This window comes from Drosophila navojoa, chromosome 2, assembly GCF_054131105.1.
Source record: "Drosophila navojoa isolate 15081-1374.11 chromosome 2, UAZ_NAV_1.0, whole genome shotgun sequence".
Taxonomy (NCBI): Eukaryota; Metazoa; Arthropoda; class Insecta; order Diptera; family Drosophilidae; genus Drosophila; species Drosophila navojoa.
In genome coordinates, this window is record NC_142890.1 from 958045 (window position 1) to 976370 (window position 18326).

The 18326-nt window shown below is 40.6% G+C and overlaps 3 protein-coding genes across 14 annotated transcripts in view; 1 reads left to right on the forward strand and 2 right to left on the reverse strand.

Moving 5' to 3' along the window:
* Positions 1-3404, forward strand: part of LOC108659213 (uncharacterized) — a 30206-nt gene extending 26802 nt beyond the window's left edge. For 3 of the 4 annotated variants that reach the window (XM_018112043.3, XM_089257243.1, XM_089257244.1), the window contains exons 2-5: positions 1944-2203; positions 2257-2455; positions 2516-2622; positions 2708-3404. In XM_018112043.3, coding sequence (XP_017967532.3) covers positions 1944-2203; positions 2257-2455; positions 2516-2622; positions 2708-2839 — 698 coding nt within the window. In that variant the 3' untranslated portion in view covers positions 2840-3404. Of the gene's footprint in view, positions 1-1516; positions 1599-1943; positions 2204-2256; positions 2456-2515; positions 2623-2707 lie in introns of those variants that run through there. The other variant, XM_089257238.1, reaches the window with a different exon arrangement.
* Positions 1-18326, reverse strand: part of Nepl15 (Neprilysin-like 15) — a 162083-nt gene that overhangs the window by 91115 nt on the left and 52642 nt on the right. The gene's annotated exons all lie outside the window — the stretch shown is intronic.
* On the reverse strand, positions 7740-14189 carry Grik (glutamate ionotropic receptor kainate). 9 transcript variants are annotated; one of them, XM_089265190.1, is made up of 14 exons: positions 14036-14189; positions 13819-13980; positions 12772-12935; positions 12087-12693; positions 11198-11355; positions 10899-11120; positions 10610-10816; positions 10120-10204; positions 9779-10055; positions 9518-9719; positions 9234-9456; positions 9006-9121; positions 8738-8887; positions 7740-8033 (listed from the first exon to the last, which is right to left on the reverse strand). In XM_089265190.1, exons 2-14 carry the CDS (start codon positions 13943-13945, stop codon positions 7809-7811), a joined length of 2763 nt encoding a protein of 920 aa, XP_089121316.1. In that variant the 5' UTR covers positions 13946-13980; positions 14036-14189; the 3' UTR covers positions 7740-7808. The 9 variants fall into 9 exon arrangements, 6 of the variants coding, with proteins under 6 accessions (XP_089121316.1, XP_089121317.1, XP_017969130.1 ...); XM_089265191.1 differs by having other exon boundaries at positions 13819-13974; positions 14031-14189; XM_018113641.3 differs by having other exon boundaries at positions 13819-14189.

Sequence of the window (18326 nt, forward strand, 5' to 3'; positions counted from 1 at the left end):
ACTGGGCATATTGATTGCGAGCATTCGGTAGGAGGTGTGGCCACAAAGCATATAGAAACATGATCTGGACCTGAGTCGATCCAGCTCTCTGTCTCTTCTGTTCAATGTAAACAAAAGAAACATATTTGGAATAGTACAATCTACATATATTTTTGGCATGTCTTTACATATCTATAGCATAATTATTTTCTGGAAGTTTCACATAGATCGCACATTCGGAATCGTAGTTCAATCAGCCTATTACCCCTAATGACCGAGTAGACTGAATGATCGTATTATGCGCAACTGTGCATAAATTGTAAAACATATTTAAAGGAATCATGGTATCTAAGAGTCGGGTAATCTCAACTAGGTTTAACTTAGGATCCAAAGCTCATATTTTATTTACGTCACTTTATAAATGTATGTCTAATGGAACAAAGGTTACCAGCTTCAGTGATTGGATTCAGTATGACTAAGTTCTTTATCATCATCTTGGGAAACTGTAAAGCGTTCTCTAAGTATTCGAATCGGATATGCAAACATTGTATTTTTGAATCGTACGAGCTCTTTAAATACACTATTGGTATACATATACATATATGTACATGTATATGTATATGTATATTATTATGCTTCTATCGACTCATATGAACCTTTTCGATTTCTTAACGACATAAAAAAGTCACGTTTTCCATGCACTTGAATAAATTTTGCATTTACGATGCAATTGTGAACACTAATTACTGCTAAACAATTTTATGATTTAAAAATCCATCTAAATTTTTCAATTTTCAAATGCTGATAGGAGAAATATTATTTTGAGTCACGAAGTTACGACGCTGACTTTGTATTGTAAGCAACGCTCTATCGATCGTATATCTTAACAGCATATATGGCTTATACCTCAGATATAATCCACAGTAATTTATACTGTTATTAAGTATATTTGTCAGGTATACTGTTATTAAATATAAAGATATAGATTATATAAAAACATGTTAAAATAAATAGCAATAGTAAATATATTACTTCATGAGTAACAGATTCATGGCAGATGGCCGCCTTCTTATGGGGTTTTTCCTGATTACTTCCAAATATGTATTTGTAATTAATCTGTGCTTTGTATAAATATTTGTGTCCAGTATATGTATATTGTATTGTATGAAGAATCACACAGAATTATATTTGATATGCAAATGAAAGTTAACAAAATTCTATTTGCTATGGCCTTGCTATGCTAAAATGGTGTTTGCTGAGTTGCGAGTTCGAGCCCGCACTGGGGTAAATGATTTGGGGTGTGTTGAATAAATACAGATATTTATTTAATTTTTATTTTATTACAAAATATAAATATATGCATAAAACAAAAAACAAAACTGCCTCACAGCCTTGCTAAAAATCATAAAATATTTATGTTGGCATATGTCATGCTCGTAGTAAGCGCAAAGCGAGATAGCATGAGCGGCGCAATATTTCATTGCGATCCTCTCTTTATTATACGTGTCTCTTGCTCTTAGTTATTTATAAATGCTCTCTGAACTGTATATGTATGTGTGTATATGTGTGTAAAGTCAACAATGCACACGTAACGAAATACTCAAGCAGTTCGGGAAAATGTAAGTTAGCCGCAATGTTAATGATGAAGGGTGTGGTGTTGCAGGTAAAGTGTTGCGCGCACAACTCAAAGACGCGGGTTCAAACCCCGCTGAGGTCACTTTTATAAATTAAGTAAGTCTATGTAATCTATTTTAATACTCCAATGCGACTCATCATGGCATAATGATTCGACTCTTTCATAGACGAAAAATTTCCGCATGAATCGTAGAGCAATCCACTGGGGTTAATGCACGTGTCTACTGACATTTTCATATCGTGAATGACAGTGCTTCGTGCAATTTCCGTACAATACTATAACTTATATTTTAGTTTATGCTTAATTTTTTTTAATTTCTTCATTTTAGCAACCACAAATTTTGTTGGAAAATTCACGCAAAGCGTGCGCCGCATTGTGCAGGATGTGAAGGACGAGGGCGCACCGAGCGGCATGACGCGCGATGAGGTTATCGAGACGAACGAACGCTTGAGATCATTACGGCTGCGCCTCGAGGAGTCCTACGACACGGTAAAGAAAGCACTGATTAATCTAATGAACCAATACGGCGACTCGAAGAGCCATCGCAACATCTTTCAGCGCTATCCCATGCTCAAGCTAATGATTAAGGTAAACCGATTAGAGTGATGTGATTTGACAATACTAATAGCAAGTGACTGCAGGAAGTTATACGGCTGGAGACTCAGTATTGGACGTTAGTCGATATTCCGCGGCAGGAGAAGCAGGAAACTGTGCCCTCGTACGTGATGCGCGCCTGCTCAATCATGGAGAAGACCCAGAAGTCGGGCGAGGGCGTCAAGACCTCGGCCCGCCTGGCCGAGGAGGCGGCTGAGCGCAGGGAGCGCATGGAGCGCCTGGAACGTAAGTTGAGTCGTTAAGTCGAGTGATTAACACTGATTAGCTCCATCTAACCGCCAATAGACATGACAACGGCACAAATTGAGCTCGAGAATACGCAGCTGATTAATGATTTATATCGCTTGCTGAAAAAGTATCTGGGCTTGCGGCACTTGATACGCGTGCTAAAGGTGAGCGAACGAGTCAACGAGCAATCGAATTTGAATTGAAAGGGAACAAACCCTATTTTCTCTCTCTTTCTCTTTGTGCCCGCAGGAAGAGTACGGCAGCTCAAAGATGTATCCGATATTTCCGCGGTACACAATGCTCAAGGACATGATAAAGGGCATTATGCACGACCCCGACTACATGGAGGTGTGCCATGAAACGCTGGCCAACTCCAACTGAGCCGAGGCATCCGGAAATGGCAGGCGTCGCATGAGTGTCATATGAGAGGGCCAGCAGGAGACAGCAGACAATGCGGCACACGCACACTAATCCAACCGGACCGGACCGGACCGGATGTGTGTGTGTGACTGTGTGAGTGTGTGTGTCTGTGTACTGGATTTCATATGCGACTTTCTGCCATCTTCCGAACATGTTTAACAATTTTCAATGAACGTTAACTTTTTTGCATAGTTAGATACAAATCTTTAGATAATTTTTAGCCAAACAGAAAGGCAAACTAAACAAAAGCAACAACAACAACAACAACAACAAAACACCTACCCCACCACAAAAGTAAACTACTTAACTACAACAACAACTAAAACTACAACAAACTATTTACCACCAGCAGTAAAAGACCGTAGATAAAACTTGGCTAAGAGACAGATGGAGAGGGAGAGAGAGAGATAGAGAGAGAGAATAACCAAATCAAAGCAAAACAAAACAAAACAAAACAAAAAGAAACGCATTTATTTTAATGACTTTTTGAGATGAATATAAGAACTACAAGAACAACAAAACCAAAACTAAAACACAAAATAAACAAAAACTAAACTTAACTTACGCGAATGATGTACAACTCAAGTATTAAATATCCTCCACGAATACATAATATAAAGCATTAGCCACATACATACATACATACATACATGTGTTTATGTGTACCTCAGCCATATCCATACGTCTATTGAAGATAGAACAGAATTATATTCTATTTTGTATGAATTCTGTGCAATTTTAAAGTTAATGGTATTTCAGTTTTATAAATTTATTTTATAAAATCTCATGACTTCAAACTGAAAGTTTAATTTAAACATTTCATTACATATATAAAAAATGTGCTAAAATTTTAAAAGTTTCATGAATATCCTTCTTAAATTTAAAAAATTTGATAGATTATCCATTTGTATACATTTTATAAACATTCTGGAATCAAAAGCAATTTCTTAAATCATTTTAAAAACTTCATAAATTTTTAAATATTTATTATTTATTTTTAAGAGAAATCAAATGAAATAATTTTAATTTCATATATTTTAAATTCTAAAAAAATTTTATTTGTTTCTTTCAATAAGTATTGCTCTGTTTCCCATTTTCAGAATTATGATCTAGTTAAAAGTAAATCTAAATTAAATTAAAATCTTATTTATATACATCTCTAGGCATATTTCAATATTAAGCAAGTAAGCAATTTGTGGTCGGGCGTAACCGACTGACCAAATACTCGTTCACAATACAAAAGAAGGTAAAGAAGGTAATCTCTAGGTCATCCTCTAGCTGATCGTAGCCCCTAAACTTATTACTTAATCTGTAGACCCAACTCTTCTGTTTTCCAATATGCCACCTTCTTAACCTAACTTTTTATACCCTGAACCCATTGAAAATGGGAAATCAGGGTATAATGGTTTTGTTAAAAGTATGTAACAGGCAGAAGGAGGCGTGGCAGACCCCACAAAGTATATATATTCTTGATCAGGACGACAAGCTGATTCGATTTGGCCCTGTCCGTCTGTCTGTCCGTCCGTCCGTCCGTCCATCCGTCCGTCCGTCCGTCCGTCCGTCCGTCCGTCCGTCCGTCCGTCCGTCCGTATGTATGAACGCGTCGATTTCAGAAGATATAAGAGCTAGAGACTTCAACTTTTTTTTAAAATGTCCGTATATATCACGCGCAGATCGAGTTTATCACTAAAAAACGATAACTCATTCCGATACTTTTTTATCGATAAAAAACCTTATCGAAGATTTGTTTAAAAATTATATCTCCTACATCTTTCAAGCTAGAGTCTCCAAATTTAAAATGTATATAAAGATGTATTTTATACAATTTCGGTTTTTGTTAAAATTTACCCCCCACCCTTAAATTCACCCCCTCACCCTCATCTTTGTAAAAGTCGTATATCAAATACTAGAGACTTGAGCTTCGGTATACACATACATTTTAACATTATGATTACGTTCTGAAAGTTTCATTACGATCGTACGTCTAGAAATTAAATTATTCAACAAATAAGTTCTCATTATATTGCCAACACTGCAGCTCAACCCAAGCACAATCGCCTGTATATGTGAGTGTGTGTATGCGTGTGTTTGTTTGTATGCGTGTGTGTGTGCGTGTATTTGTATGTATGCGTGTGTGTGTGTGTGTGCGTGTAAGTTTGCTAATTATTTTTGAAATATCAGTTGCTTGTAGGGTTCAGGGGATCTCGTAGTCGAGCAGTCTCGACTAGAGCTTTCTTACTTGTTTAAACATAAATTGCCTGATATATAGCCTTTGCCAGCTTTGTGAGCGAGTATGAATATTTAAATAACTTGTATAGTTAGACAATATAAGGGAAATGTTCCCAAACATTAAATTAAAACTACATTTCTTTACACTTTTTGAAGGAAACACCAATTATACTCGTATAATTATGAAATATATATATGTATATGCAAGTATAACAACAAATAACTCAGGATCATTTGCTATGGTTCCTTTGACACTTCAAAACACTTTGTAGCAAAACTATTTTTCCAAAACCAAAACCAAAATGAAAATCAAAGATATAGGTATGTAACTATATGTTTAGCAAAATATTTAAAAGCTTTAAGTCCTATGCAATGTGTAATTAGCACCCGACAGACCCTAGAAAAAGTCGTTAAGTTTAAAACTCGAAAAGTAAACAAAATGAATTGTCCTATGTCTAGGTACAGGTATATAACCTATGTTTAAGCTTACTTACCAAAACATATATGCAAATACATTTACATTTATACGAGACCAATGACAAATTCTACGAGCTTACAACAATTTGCACATTTGAACAAGAAGAAGAAGAACCAAAAACCCAAACACTGCTTAATTTTTCAATTTGATTTCAATACACAAAAAGCCACCAAAATATAAAAACTATATGAGACTTACCAAGCACTATCTCATAATTTCGAAAACATATTTCTATACTACATCTATATTTTTAACTACAACGTTGACACACCCACCGAAAGTATCCATGATCAACAAAGAGGGGATTAGATATGTACAGTCCCTTCAGAATCAACAAACAGACAAACTCTAGTTATAAATCAATTTTCCATAATAGATCTCCTATGTTTGAAATGGTTCAGATATACATACATATGTAAGAAGACCTTGAGATGATCGAAGAGATCGCACAACTCAATTCATAACACAGGATTAGCGAATTTACTAAACCAAGAATCAGACTGTACTTGCGAAGAGGGGATAGTTGAAAGAGAGATATATATATAGAGAGAGAGAGAGAGAGAGAGAGAGAGAGAGAGAGAGAGAGAGAGGGAGGGAGAGAGAGGGTGAGAAGATGGAAGGAATAATACCTCTCTGTTGGATCTCAGTGATAGAGATAGTGAGAAAGAGCAAAAGAAATAGAGGGAGAAAGGACTTGGCTAAAATGAGAAAATAAGAGATTAATAGTGTTCGAAAGTTTGAGTATGATGGGAAAATAGTTAGAAAAGAGAGAGAGAGAGAGAGAGACAGGGTGTGAAGGAACAAGGAAAGAGAGTAGCTCCCAATAAAGTTGAAAAGGATACGCCGATAATATTTATTTTTAACATAGAAAACTCTAACCGACCTTATAAAAAACTTTGTTATAGTACAGCCTGATGCCGCATATAGTCTGATTCTTGATATAAAAACTGAAAGCCGCATATATTGAATGATTTGTGCTTCTATCCTATATATTGTGCAATCTATCTATTTGTTACAGAAAGAAAGAAACTGGGCTTTAAAATATATATGTAATATATAAGATATATATTATATATATATAAATAAGATATAATTTATTTAGCATTCATTCAATATATTTTAAATGTTATTCAGAGTTTTTGTGTAGTTAAATGTTGCGCAAACTAAATTCAATGAAAATGATATCTAAAATATATATACTAGATATATATATGCATATATCATAACGAACTTCAAAATGTTTTGCAAAGAAGTTCAAGTAATCAAAAAACAAAAACCAAAACAAACTTAAATTAATCAAAATGTATTAAGAAAATACTAGCAATATCTTAACGCCTCATTAGTTGATTGACTGTGTGTCTGTGTGTTAGTGTGTCTGTGTGTGTGTGCGTGAGTGGGAGAGTATGTGTGCGTGTTTAGTTGATGTGTGTTGCAATACATAATAGCTAGTTAATACTTACTTCAATGGATGTTTAATCCTGTATTATACAATCTATACATATATATATACATATACAAACACATCGGAAGCAAACACATACCAACGTAAATACCAACAAGAACAAACAAAAACATTCAAACAAGGGGTATATACCATATACATAATACATTGACCTATATATATACATATATATACATACATATATATTATATACGAAAACATCGTACAATTTTACCTTTTCAACTTCTAAGTGTCTACCAGAAACGGAAAGCGGATATACAAAGAAAACTAAAACCTAAACAAAAACCAAAATCAAAAGTAAACTAAACAAACAACAAATATATTGTGTGTGTATGTTATTACATATATGACATTATATTCGAATATGCAATATTATAAAAACCTATTAAATATATTGGTATTTAAAATATATAAAATGTGTTTTTAATATGCAAAAAAAGTGTATTTCATTTGAAGCATTAAATTGGCTTATTTTTGTAATTTTAGCAGCGCCATCTATGTGTTGCTAGACTTACTAACAGGCACTTGCCTTGGGCTTGTTTACAATATCACACATAGATGGCGCCACGCACAAATTCACAGTAGCTCATCATAAGCTTATATATTTCACACATAGATGGCTCATCCGTACGCTTGGCAAATTTATTCTTTTTCGTGTGCCTGCAAATATTTGAACTAAAAAAGCTTACAAATAAACTTTGCAACAAGTTTAATAACCATGAAAATAAGTTCTCGAAACACTGATAAATCTTCAATGTCGGCTACTTCTTAGCATGATTTGCACGTCTCTCTCGGACTGCCTCCACGTCGGCATCCGATGGATCCTCTGGCAGGGTGTCCACAGAGAGAGAGGAGCCCTTCGACTTGGAGCTGGCATTCGAGTTGGAGCTACTGCCAGAGTTCTTGGGATATTTGACCGCCTTGGTATTGCCCGAGCATTGGATAATGAAACGCAATTCGTCGAGCAGCTCATCCTTGAAGTTTACCTAGCCAAGTACAAATATTTGTTAATATCTTAAATTTAATTGTTAAATTAACATAAATTGAAATTAACATGCCAAGCATTGGGAACAACTACACAAATGTATGAACGAATGCGTTAAGGACTCAATGTGTATGTTAGGAAATTAAGTCTGCATTTAAATTAAATTGCGATTTTAATGTATTTCGAGTGGCTCCACAAGTCCACGTAGAAGCTGTGGAGAAATATTCGTTATTTAAGTTACATGTTGACCTTCGCATGCCCAGTTTTAGTCACGACACAATTAACTCGCCCTCCAACGGGCTCCGGCTGTTAATATATGAGTAGATGTCTATATAAATACATATATATAGATAGATAGATTGTGGTTATATATGTATATTTATAGAGAGCCTCCACGCTTAGCGGCTTGGTTACCTTGTTCTCTCGTGCGGTCCAGTAGCTGCTGAGCACGCAGTTAATCAGTCCATAAATGCTGGCAAAACAGCTGCCCACGAACATGACAAGATAAACGCCGCCTAGATTCGCAAAGCCCAATGAGGAGGCATCCGAATCGACTTCCTCCTGCAGTCATTCTCAATGTCAACAGTTGTGTTTGCTCTCAAATATTTCTCTCTGAGGGTATGTGTGTGTGTGGGAACATTGAGGCTGACTACGTAGTAAAGCGTATTGGTTGCCTAAAAAGCCTTCAAGCATTGATTGTAGTACCTTATTCTCGGTGCTGCGCTCCTTGACGCCCAGCAGCATCTCCAGCACGGATACTAAAACGCCAAAGGCGGCGCCCACGCCGAGCACCAAGTAAACGCCGCCCAGATTGCTTATCTCGAGGGCCAGAGCTCCACCCTCGTCGCCTGCATCCTGTGCACACACACACACACACACACACACACACAGACACCCAGATTCAGACTCAAACTCAGACATATTCATACCCGTGGGAAAAGGCAAAAGTCTTTTCGGATATGTGAGCACTTACCGAACAGGCGCCACCGCCGCGCTTCTCCTTCCACCACTTGGTCTTCATTTTGGTCAGCAGGCCCTGCTCCTGCATCTCGAGTATGGCCTGGCTCAACACATCGCGATACGGCCAGTCTGCAAAATTCCCATATCTATAATGCATAGCACTGAGCACGCTTTAGGCGAGAGTCGGGTGTGCCCGACTAGGAGCTACTCAGACGTAAGTAAGACAAGGGGAGTTACTTACTCTTTCGCATTGCTATGCCGTAGCCCTTCTCATCCAGCAGAGCGCCCACCTGGGTGAGGGTGCAACGGCGCTCAGTGATGTACTCGATGGTGGTTGACTCCATAAGGAAGGCATAGTTGCTATTCTCGACGCGATCGACGCCTTCCTGATTGGAATTCGTCATGTACTGCGGATTGTCCTTCATGAATTCGTACATCTTCTGGTAGGTGGGATATTTGGCATCCTGGAAAATGGAAAATGATTGTATATACTGCAGCTTTCTAAAATGCCTATCAGCTAGTCACCTTAAAGAAGGTAAAGGTGCTGCCGCCATTCTTTGCGCCGTAGTTGACTCCGCCCTTGTTCTCCGACAAGTCCTCAGCATCCTCTATGGGTGTCACGAGCGATTCGACAGTGAGGAAGGCAGCCAGGTTGGCCGTGTAGGAGGATACCAAGATCAGCGTGAAGAACCACCACGAGGAGGCAACGGCACGTGTTGAAAACGCTCTGCATGAAAACGAAGAACTTGAAAGACCTTTCCTGCCATAGAACTATAGGGTAACTACTTGGGAGCCAGCTCGGAGCCTTGCTGCAGTAGGGCACCAATGGAGAACCAAAGGCAATTGGCAAAACTAAATTGATTCTCCAATTCAGTGGGCTCCTCGATGCACGGATAGGGATTATCCCACTCGGCTGGGGACATGCGGCCCAGGACAAACATGCTAATGGAGACACCCATGTAGGCGAGACCCAGCCAAAGCCAAACCTCGCCCGAGAACGGAGACATGAAGGAGAAGAGCTTGGGCGGCTCCTTCATGGGCTTGCGGAACAAAATGGCAATGCCTGTGGAAGAGAGAAGAGCAGAGACGAGGGTAAAAGAGCCGATGAGTAGAGTGGGGTAGCTCACCTAGATTCATAAAGGGAATGGTAAAGTCCACGCCGCTCTCTCGCTCTGACGTCATGGTCAAATCAGTTATGCCCATGTCAGCGCGCTAATTAATAATGTTATCAGAATTGCATTGCACTCATTAATTGTCAATTACTTTCGCTTAACATGGTTAATTGGAAATTGCGAATGAATAATTGCAAATATTGCGCATACGCAGTGGAGCACGCAATGAATTTTTAAACACAATTTATTGACCCTGAACGGATTGCATTGTTGCCCCCATATAAAAAGAGTCAAATGAATTGCAAATTTAATAAATCATGAGAAATAAAGTGAATTAATAATAAATTGATAATCATGATAATCAATCGATTAGATGTGTGTAAGCCGATTGAACGAAAGAAAGCTCGTAAATATTGATGAAGCCTGATAGGATGAGGCCTGAAGGCAGTTAGATTTGGATTTATGGGCATGAGGCATGAGGCATGAGGCTCAGTCAGACACTTACGTGGTCTATTATCTCCCGGAGCATACCGTTCCACTCGCCAGTCTTGGGATCGATGCCGCCGTACTTGTTGTCCGGCTGCAGGTAGAAGGTGTAGGTGAAGCCCAGCTTCTTGGAGAGCTCGTCAATCAGCTCGATGCCGAAGCCCTCGAATTGCGCGTTGCCCTCCATTTTGTCTGCGGTCTCCTTCAGCATGCCATACGGCTCGCTCTGCACTCGGAGAGAGAGAGAGAGAGAGCGAGAGAAATTCTTGGGATATTTATTTCATACAACATCCATCTCGTCCACCTACAATCGCTGTGACGACCACAAAGCTCTTGTTCATCAGCGAACGCATGTCTGGCTCGAGCGTGTGCGCCGGGGCCGGGCGATTCATTTCAAATCCATCCGCGCTGCTCCATTGGCCAATTTGCTGCATGCCCGAGACGCCCAGCTCTATGACCTCCAGCTGAAAATCCGTGCGCAGTCCCTCATAGTCGAAATGGATTTGCCCCGTGAGACCATTCAGCGACAACTACGAATACACACACACACACAGACGTACACATGTTTATGTTTTATGAATCATTCTGTTGCCATATTCCGACTCACCGACTTCATGTAGTTGACGAGCGTGTAGCCCTTGTCCCAGGCACTGTCGTCGCCGCAGCTGAGCGTTATGGGTCGGAAGTTAACATGTTTGTATGTCTCGGCCAGCAGCTGGATGCCATCGTAGATGAGGGCCATGCTGTTGGTCAGAGGGCACGATACTGCAACGAACCAAATCAGAGAGAATTACCGACTAGGCGATACCCTCAAGTGTGAATACTAAGGAGAGAAGCAATTCACATACATATGTATGTATGTATGTATTTAACAAAACAGCTTTTCTTGTTCCTGCTACAGTCCCTAACTATTTGAACTACATTGCTTGAATGCTGGATAGCATTAAGAGAGTTCTATAATATTTAGGAATCAGAAATCATAAATTGATACAGAAATTTTTTTATCTTCACGTGATGTAGCCTTGAATGCTCTAAAGTCCTAACGAAATATCGATATTTATCGATAATACGGAAATGTGATGTGTTATCGAAGAAAACTATTCAAGCTTAGCTGCATACGGCATGCAAGAGTATATATACGAAATTTCAGTTCTATAGGCTTTCTTGATTTCGAGATCTACTTGCTCAAAGTGACAGACAGACAGGCCATCTACTGTAGAAGAGAGCAGATAGTAATGACAAAATAGATTCAACTTTTTCTGCATATTAGCTTAACACAAATTTCTCATGTGCTCTACCAAACGCTTGTCCATAGTCCATCCACCTCGTAAAATGCCCTTTTTCAGGGTATATAAATTGACAAAAAGGCTACAGAACATCCATAAATGGTTCAATGGCAATTTGCATATATCATTTTGAGTGTGCAGAAATTGAATCCGTTTCGGGTGAATCGACAAATTGAAATAGTGATCAAATGAAGATTAGGGTTGATTTACCGTTCTGGAATGGTTCCTCGCTCTCGTACAGCGCCTTGGCCACCTCGAGCACCTGCTCGTTCACGGGCGAAACGAGTCGCAAGCCAGTTATATTGGAGTCCGCATGCTGGTACGGCTCCAGGTCCATCGTCTGCCAGTCGAGATTGCCGATGATGTAGCGATAGCTGCTCGTCAGCAGACCCACCTGCTGCACCTGCTTGAAGAGCTCGGGCAGGGTATCCAGCGAGCCGACGACCACGAACGACTTGTCCTCGGCATTGCGTATGCGTCGCAGCACATTGCGGTAATTGCCATTTAGATCCAGATCATAGCGTCTAAGTGTTATAGTCGGCCCAGTCGTTCCATACATCTTCAGCAGCTCGTTAACCGTTGCCAGATACTCGCCCGACTCGTAGATGATGGTGAAGCTCTCCCAGCCCAGCGCCGTGACCAAATCCTTGATGGCCACGCCCACCTGTGCCGGATGCGGATGCAGATTAATCGTCGGCAACTGGGCGCCAAAGTCCCAGCGCGTGTCCAGAAAGGGCAGCTCCTTGGCATCGCAGATGCTTAGCGCATGGCGCGCCGCCATATTCGTGCTGGGCCCAAAGACAGCCACCAGATGTTGCTAGAACAGATATTGGAACACGATAGTGCTCAATAGAGGAGAACTACTGGAGGCGTACTCGTATGTCTATCGGCTTACCCTAAGCATTTTGCACAATTTCTTGGATGCCTCGAACGCGTTGTTCGGCTCGATGGCTACGGCCACGCCGTGCAGATTCAGCTCTTCGTTCTGCTCGTTCGCCTTCTCAATGGCCAGGTGGAAAATTTTCTCAAGATCCGGATTGGTGTTTTCAAAAATAAGACCTGAGGTAAACAAAAAATATGTAAGAGATGGAGAGACTGAATAAAACAATACTCTGGAATAATTGCTGAAAATGAAATAACGTAGATTGCCCTAATGAGTCTGATATGTGTGTGTCGTATATAGACTTGTATAGGTATTTGTATTTGTAGAATCGATCAACTGGGATTCATTTGAAGAGTTTGATGAAAATGACTGTGAATGATATAAATCCATATCATAACAGCAGAACTATGTTGTATATAGATTTTATTTCTATCGTATAACTCGGTCCATATGATATTTTCCCATTGAGTTCTACTCAAGAAGTTGTTCAATTCGATGCTCGCATTGTAATAATAGGTATCAACATATACAATTCTATCCGTAGAAAGCATATTATTATACAAATTGGAGTACATTATAAAAATCCATTTAGAGTCCCTAGCTCTACTCACACAAAATAAATATGTGTACTCGCTGTCGCTTCACTTAGCCCTAGCATCAGAGTAAAAGCACATTGCAGCCATTAAACATGAGTAGAGCTATATATAGCTCGCCATTTTTCCGCTTTGTATTTGTTTTGCTATGCAAATTCTATTTACCTATTTTATATGGCCAAAACAAATGCTGCGACCAATTCGCCGCGTTTGTAGAATGCCGCAGATGATGCTGTTGTTGTTGTTGCTGTCGCTGCTTATGCCGTGCCACATGTTTCAGTGGGGCATAAAAATACACACACACACACACACACACACACACACGCACATTTGGATTGAGCAATGCACTCACACAAGTGAGCGGCATATTTGCATAGCAAACAACCGAAATTTCGTATTGCATAATAATTTCGAATGAAAAAGCCATAAAATGCTTTCAAGTTTGTTTCCCAACTGCTCAACTCACCCACATTGGTGCGTTCGGCCCGACAGCTGTCCAGGAGACTTGTGAGGCTGCATAGAGAAATCAGCAAAATGCTCCAGCTGCCCAGCTGGCCCTTGGGCCGAGCATCCACTGAGAGTCGCCCGTGCATGCGATTGCCGATTGTTGCTGCTGCAGCTGCTGAAACTATTAAATACAATTATTAATCAGTTGGTTAATTACGTTTTTATGTGCACTCAACAATTAATGCCTTTGTGTTGCAATTTTGCGTTTGCTTGTGACTTTTATGGCGCAGATAAATTGCGTTTATAGTTTTGCATTTACGACTGGCGCTGCAACGACTGCAATAAATATAGGCGGCGAATTAGTGGCACGATTAAGTTGAGAGGCGAATTGCCAGTGCTGACATGCCTGCATGAATTCGCCGCCACATGTCTTGCAGCAAGGCGCCGATTGCACGAGACGGCGAATTGTGCTGTGCTGTTTGTGCCTTGAATTCGCTGCAAATTCGCTGTGTCTAGCAATTTCTGAATTGTAAATGTAAATGAAATGTAATTAATTTGTAGTAATTCATTAAACGTGTGTTAAACGCACTCATAAAATGATTGCTTTTATATTGCGCTGTTGCGTTCGCTGCTGTTGTCTTTATGGCCGAGGCAAATTTAATTGAAATTGTTGTATTTACGACTGTTAATATAAACAGCAAATGAATAAATTTTTTGTGCGCATATGATTTAGTTGAAAGGCAAATATCGGCAGCGCCTGAATTCGCTGCAGAATATCTCGCAAGCAAAACAAAACAGAACTTGTAAGCTGAGCTCTTTACTGTGCATTTGTATGCGTGTAAATGACGTAGATGAAAAGCATAGCCTCTGCAGCTACGCTTGAATTCGCCTTCGGCCTTGCACAAGATTTTAATGAGCAGAGCGCAGCTAAGCTCTCAATGGCGATTTGTGATGTGGAGCGTCATATGTTTGAAAAGAAAGGCGAATTGCGCTGTGGGCATGTCATTCAAATGAATGGGGCGAATTGCCCGAGGATATGTGACTGAAATGAAAGGCGAATTGCGCTGGGCTGCCGCTAAGCGAGAGTAAGCAACAGCTTTGCTCTCTGTCTGGCAAACGTTTGCTATGGGCAGGTACTTGAAACTCTTTCGTTAGGTCGCCCACTATAAAGCAAGCTTGGCTTTGTTTCAAGCAATGCTTTGCACTTACAATTCTCAACTGGTTGTAGTTTCAAAAGAGTAGCAATGCGAAAACAAAGCAGGTCGCCTAACAAAGTCATTTGCCTGTGCAATTTTAGCTTAGTCCTTATTGAGTGCAATTTTAATATTGGCAAAAATAATTCCTAATGCGATTTCCATATTAAAAGTTAAACATTTTGCAATAGCAGCAGGCGTCAAGCACACATGCGGCCTGGGGCTGAATGGATGGCATTAACTTTGTCAGCTTTGAATAATCCACTTAAATTGTGGATAGCAAGAGTCTCTCATTTTTAACGAATGCGTCTATTTATAGCCGCATGCTACATGTAACGGCAACATGCGAGCACTTTCGGGAATGTCCTTCGCACACAATGCCACTGCAGCATGCAACATTATTTACGAGAGAGAGAGAGAGGGGTGGGGGGAATAGAGGAAGAGAAGCTTTCACTGCTGCCAAACTGTTGCTGAAGGCAGTAAATAAAATCAGCTTCTACGATAGCAACACATTCAGACAAACTGCCTGTCTCTGTTCGCTGTTGCCCTCTCCCTCTCTCACTCACACTCACACTCACTCGCTTATTCAAATACTGCGATGTTTGCCCACGTTTCCATCCTCTGCTCCTTTTCGCCACGTTTTCTGTTTGTTGCTGCTCGCTGCATACTTATGCATTTTTTATTTACATGCCAGCGTGCAGCGCAGCCCATCTCAGCTGAGGCAGCGAGTGCCATTAAATCTATTGCCAGGCACGTCCTGCCCCGCGGCGCCTTCACGCCTTGCGAGCGAGCACTGCATAGTGTTAAATTGCCCAGCAGCCCGTCACACATTTGCATTCCATTGCAGAGAGACAGCAGCTCGTGCATCTGGAGGATGCACACACAGCCGAGAAGCTCCGACGCACACGCAAATATATTTTATTTTCAGCTGTTTGTTTAGCCTTTTTCAAGACAAATTTAGCCTTTTTATATGCGGCTGTGCTCTGAAAAGGAGTATGGAATGTCTGCGTGTGCACACTCTAGATTACTAATGGCTTATAAAGGGCGAGGATCCTCCAAGACGATGGGACATGCTCTTCTGAATTATCGAGTCTGTATTTGAACACTTTTGGCTGCTTTTTGACTCAGATCTCTCCCATCCTAATAAATCAACTCCAATTTGTGCCTTAATAATTTTTTCCCAATTCGATTTGCCATCGTTATCAGTCCATTTAATTGGCATTAATCACGCTCTACTCATCTCTATCCATTCGGTTCCTTTCTTCCCGTTTCCTGGAGTGCTGTGCTGCGGCCCGGAGTCTGTTCAGCTTCTTCAGCTTGGGGTAATTATCCGTTGTGTACAATGGGCCACAGAGTCATCAATGGCTACATCAGCCACGGTGTAAATCAATAGCAGCTACTCTGCTAATCGGTCTCCGGCTCCTCCTGCTCATCCATCTTCATCGCCATCTCCTGCTCCATCCCCTGCTCCGTCCATTCCATCCCGTTGCCTGCGACAATATCAACAATTGTAATTCCCCCAACATTAGTTGCGTCAATATTTAAGAACTGCCAATTCCCGGGAAAATGTATTTGTGTCTCTTTATGAGAATGGAAACTTGAGTGTATTAGGATGTGTGTGCGTGTGTGTGTGTGTGTGTGTGTGTGGGGTGCGCTCGCCCTGGTATTCGCTTGTTGACAAGTGCTACTTGTCATGGCATTTGCATTGGAATTGGAATTGGTATTGGCATTGAGCGAAATCGTTGCACACGAAATCAAATTCGCAATTTGCACCAAAGATTTGATTGACATACGTAAACCTTGAGATACGAATTTCTATTTTCGATATCGATTTATGCGTTCCTTTCCATGTATTTTGTGTGCAACTGTGCGAATGAGTAATGTAATGGCACACAAGTAATTGCGCTCTAGCCGGGAGGCTCAGACTAGGAGATACCTTGACGGGCGAACGGCCAGATGGAACTGATATAGTAAATGGGAATTGAAATGGAACAATGGAACAGATAGACGAATAGATGGAATACGAGTGGAGCTATTCGATATAGTGAATGGAACTCATGCCAGAAGAATAAGAACTCAAGCTAGAACAAAAGTAGAACGAGGACTAGGATAGACCTTGATAGATTGACAGACACAAATTGACAGATGGAAATGAGTAGAACTAGCTGATGAGCAATGGAATGGAATATGAATCCAACTAATCTAGAAATATGAATAGACCGAAGTGAATAGATCCTGAGAAAGAATAATGTATTGCAGGAGATACGAAATATCTTGAGAACTTAGCTTACAATCTTACTTATCCTAATTTTCAAGCTTACGGCGGAACTGTTGCTTCTTCCCACAGCCCTAAACCAATATTCCCTCTCTACTCTTGTTCAATATGTGCTCAGATTATTTATACTATATATACAGATACAGAAGAGCGCAACAATCAGCTATTTATAACTTTGTTGAATTTGTAAGCTAAACATGATAAATATTGATGGAATTTTGCATATTTTATACGAATATCTTGTTATTGGGCGCCCGCAGAGCTACAAGTGCTTATGGAGCATTACGTTACAGGTAATTATGATGAGCCTTGGCAAAAGGTAAACAAACAAATCAGTTAAAGCACGTGAGCGCCTTTTTTTCTGCTTCTCTTCTTCTTCGTCTTCTTCTTCTATTTTGTTGGCTTTTGGCCATGGCAGAGACACAGCTCGACTCGTGTTGCCAAAACAAAATGCTACAAGCACACACACTCACACACACACACACACACTCTTAAGGATAGGCAAACAAAATCAATTTCCAGGCAGCCAAAAAGCATCCGACGGGGACGATTGCGCAACGCTCCACCTCGATTTCTCCAGCTCCAGCCTGGAGCTCCATTGAGTCCCGGCGGGCGAGTGAGTGAGCCACAGACCGCAGCAGCAGCCACAAGAGCCGTATAGCTGGAGGAACCACTACACACTCCCCACTGGCCACAAAAGTACTTATGTTCTCTTCTATCACTGTCTCTGCCCGTCTCTCTCTCTCTCTATCTCTCTGTCTCTGTCTCTCTTGTGTACACACAAAACACGTGCCGCGTAATGGCGCGTAAATTGTTGCTACCATCTTAATGCGTTCCTAAAAAACCGCAATTTCTGCGTCGCAAAGACGCAAAGGAAAATGGGAATGGGAAGGGAAACAGAATGGGAATGGGAAATGGGAAATGGGAACGGGAAAAGGTGACCGCGGCAGACGTAGGCGACTGATAAGCGAGTGAAACAACACATGAATTCCCAGGGACAGCAGGGACAGCTGCGAGGCGCAGCAGGATGCGGAAATGAACCAACTCAGGGAGCGAGCG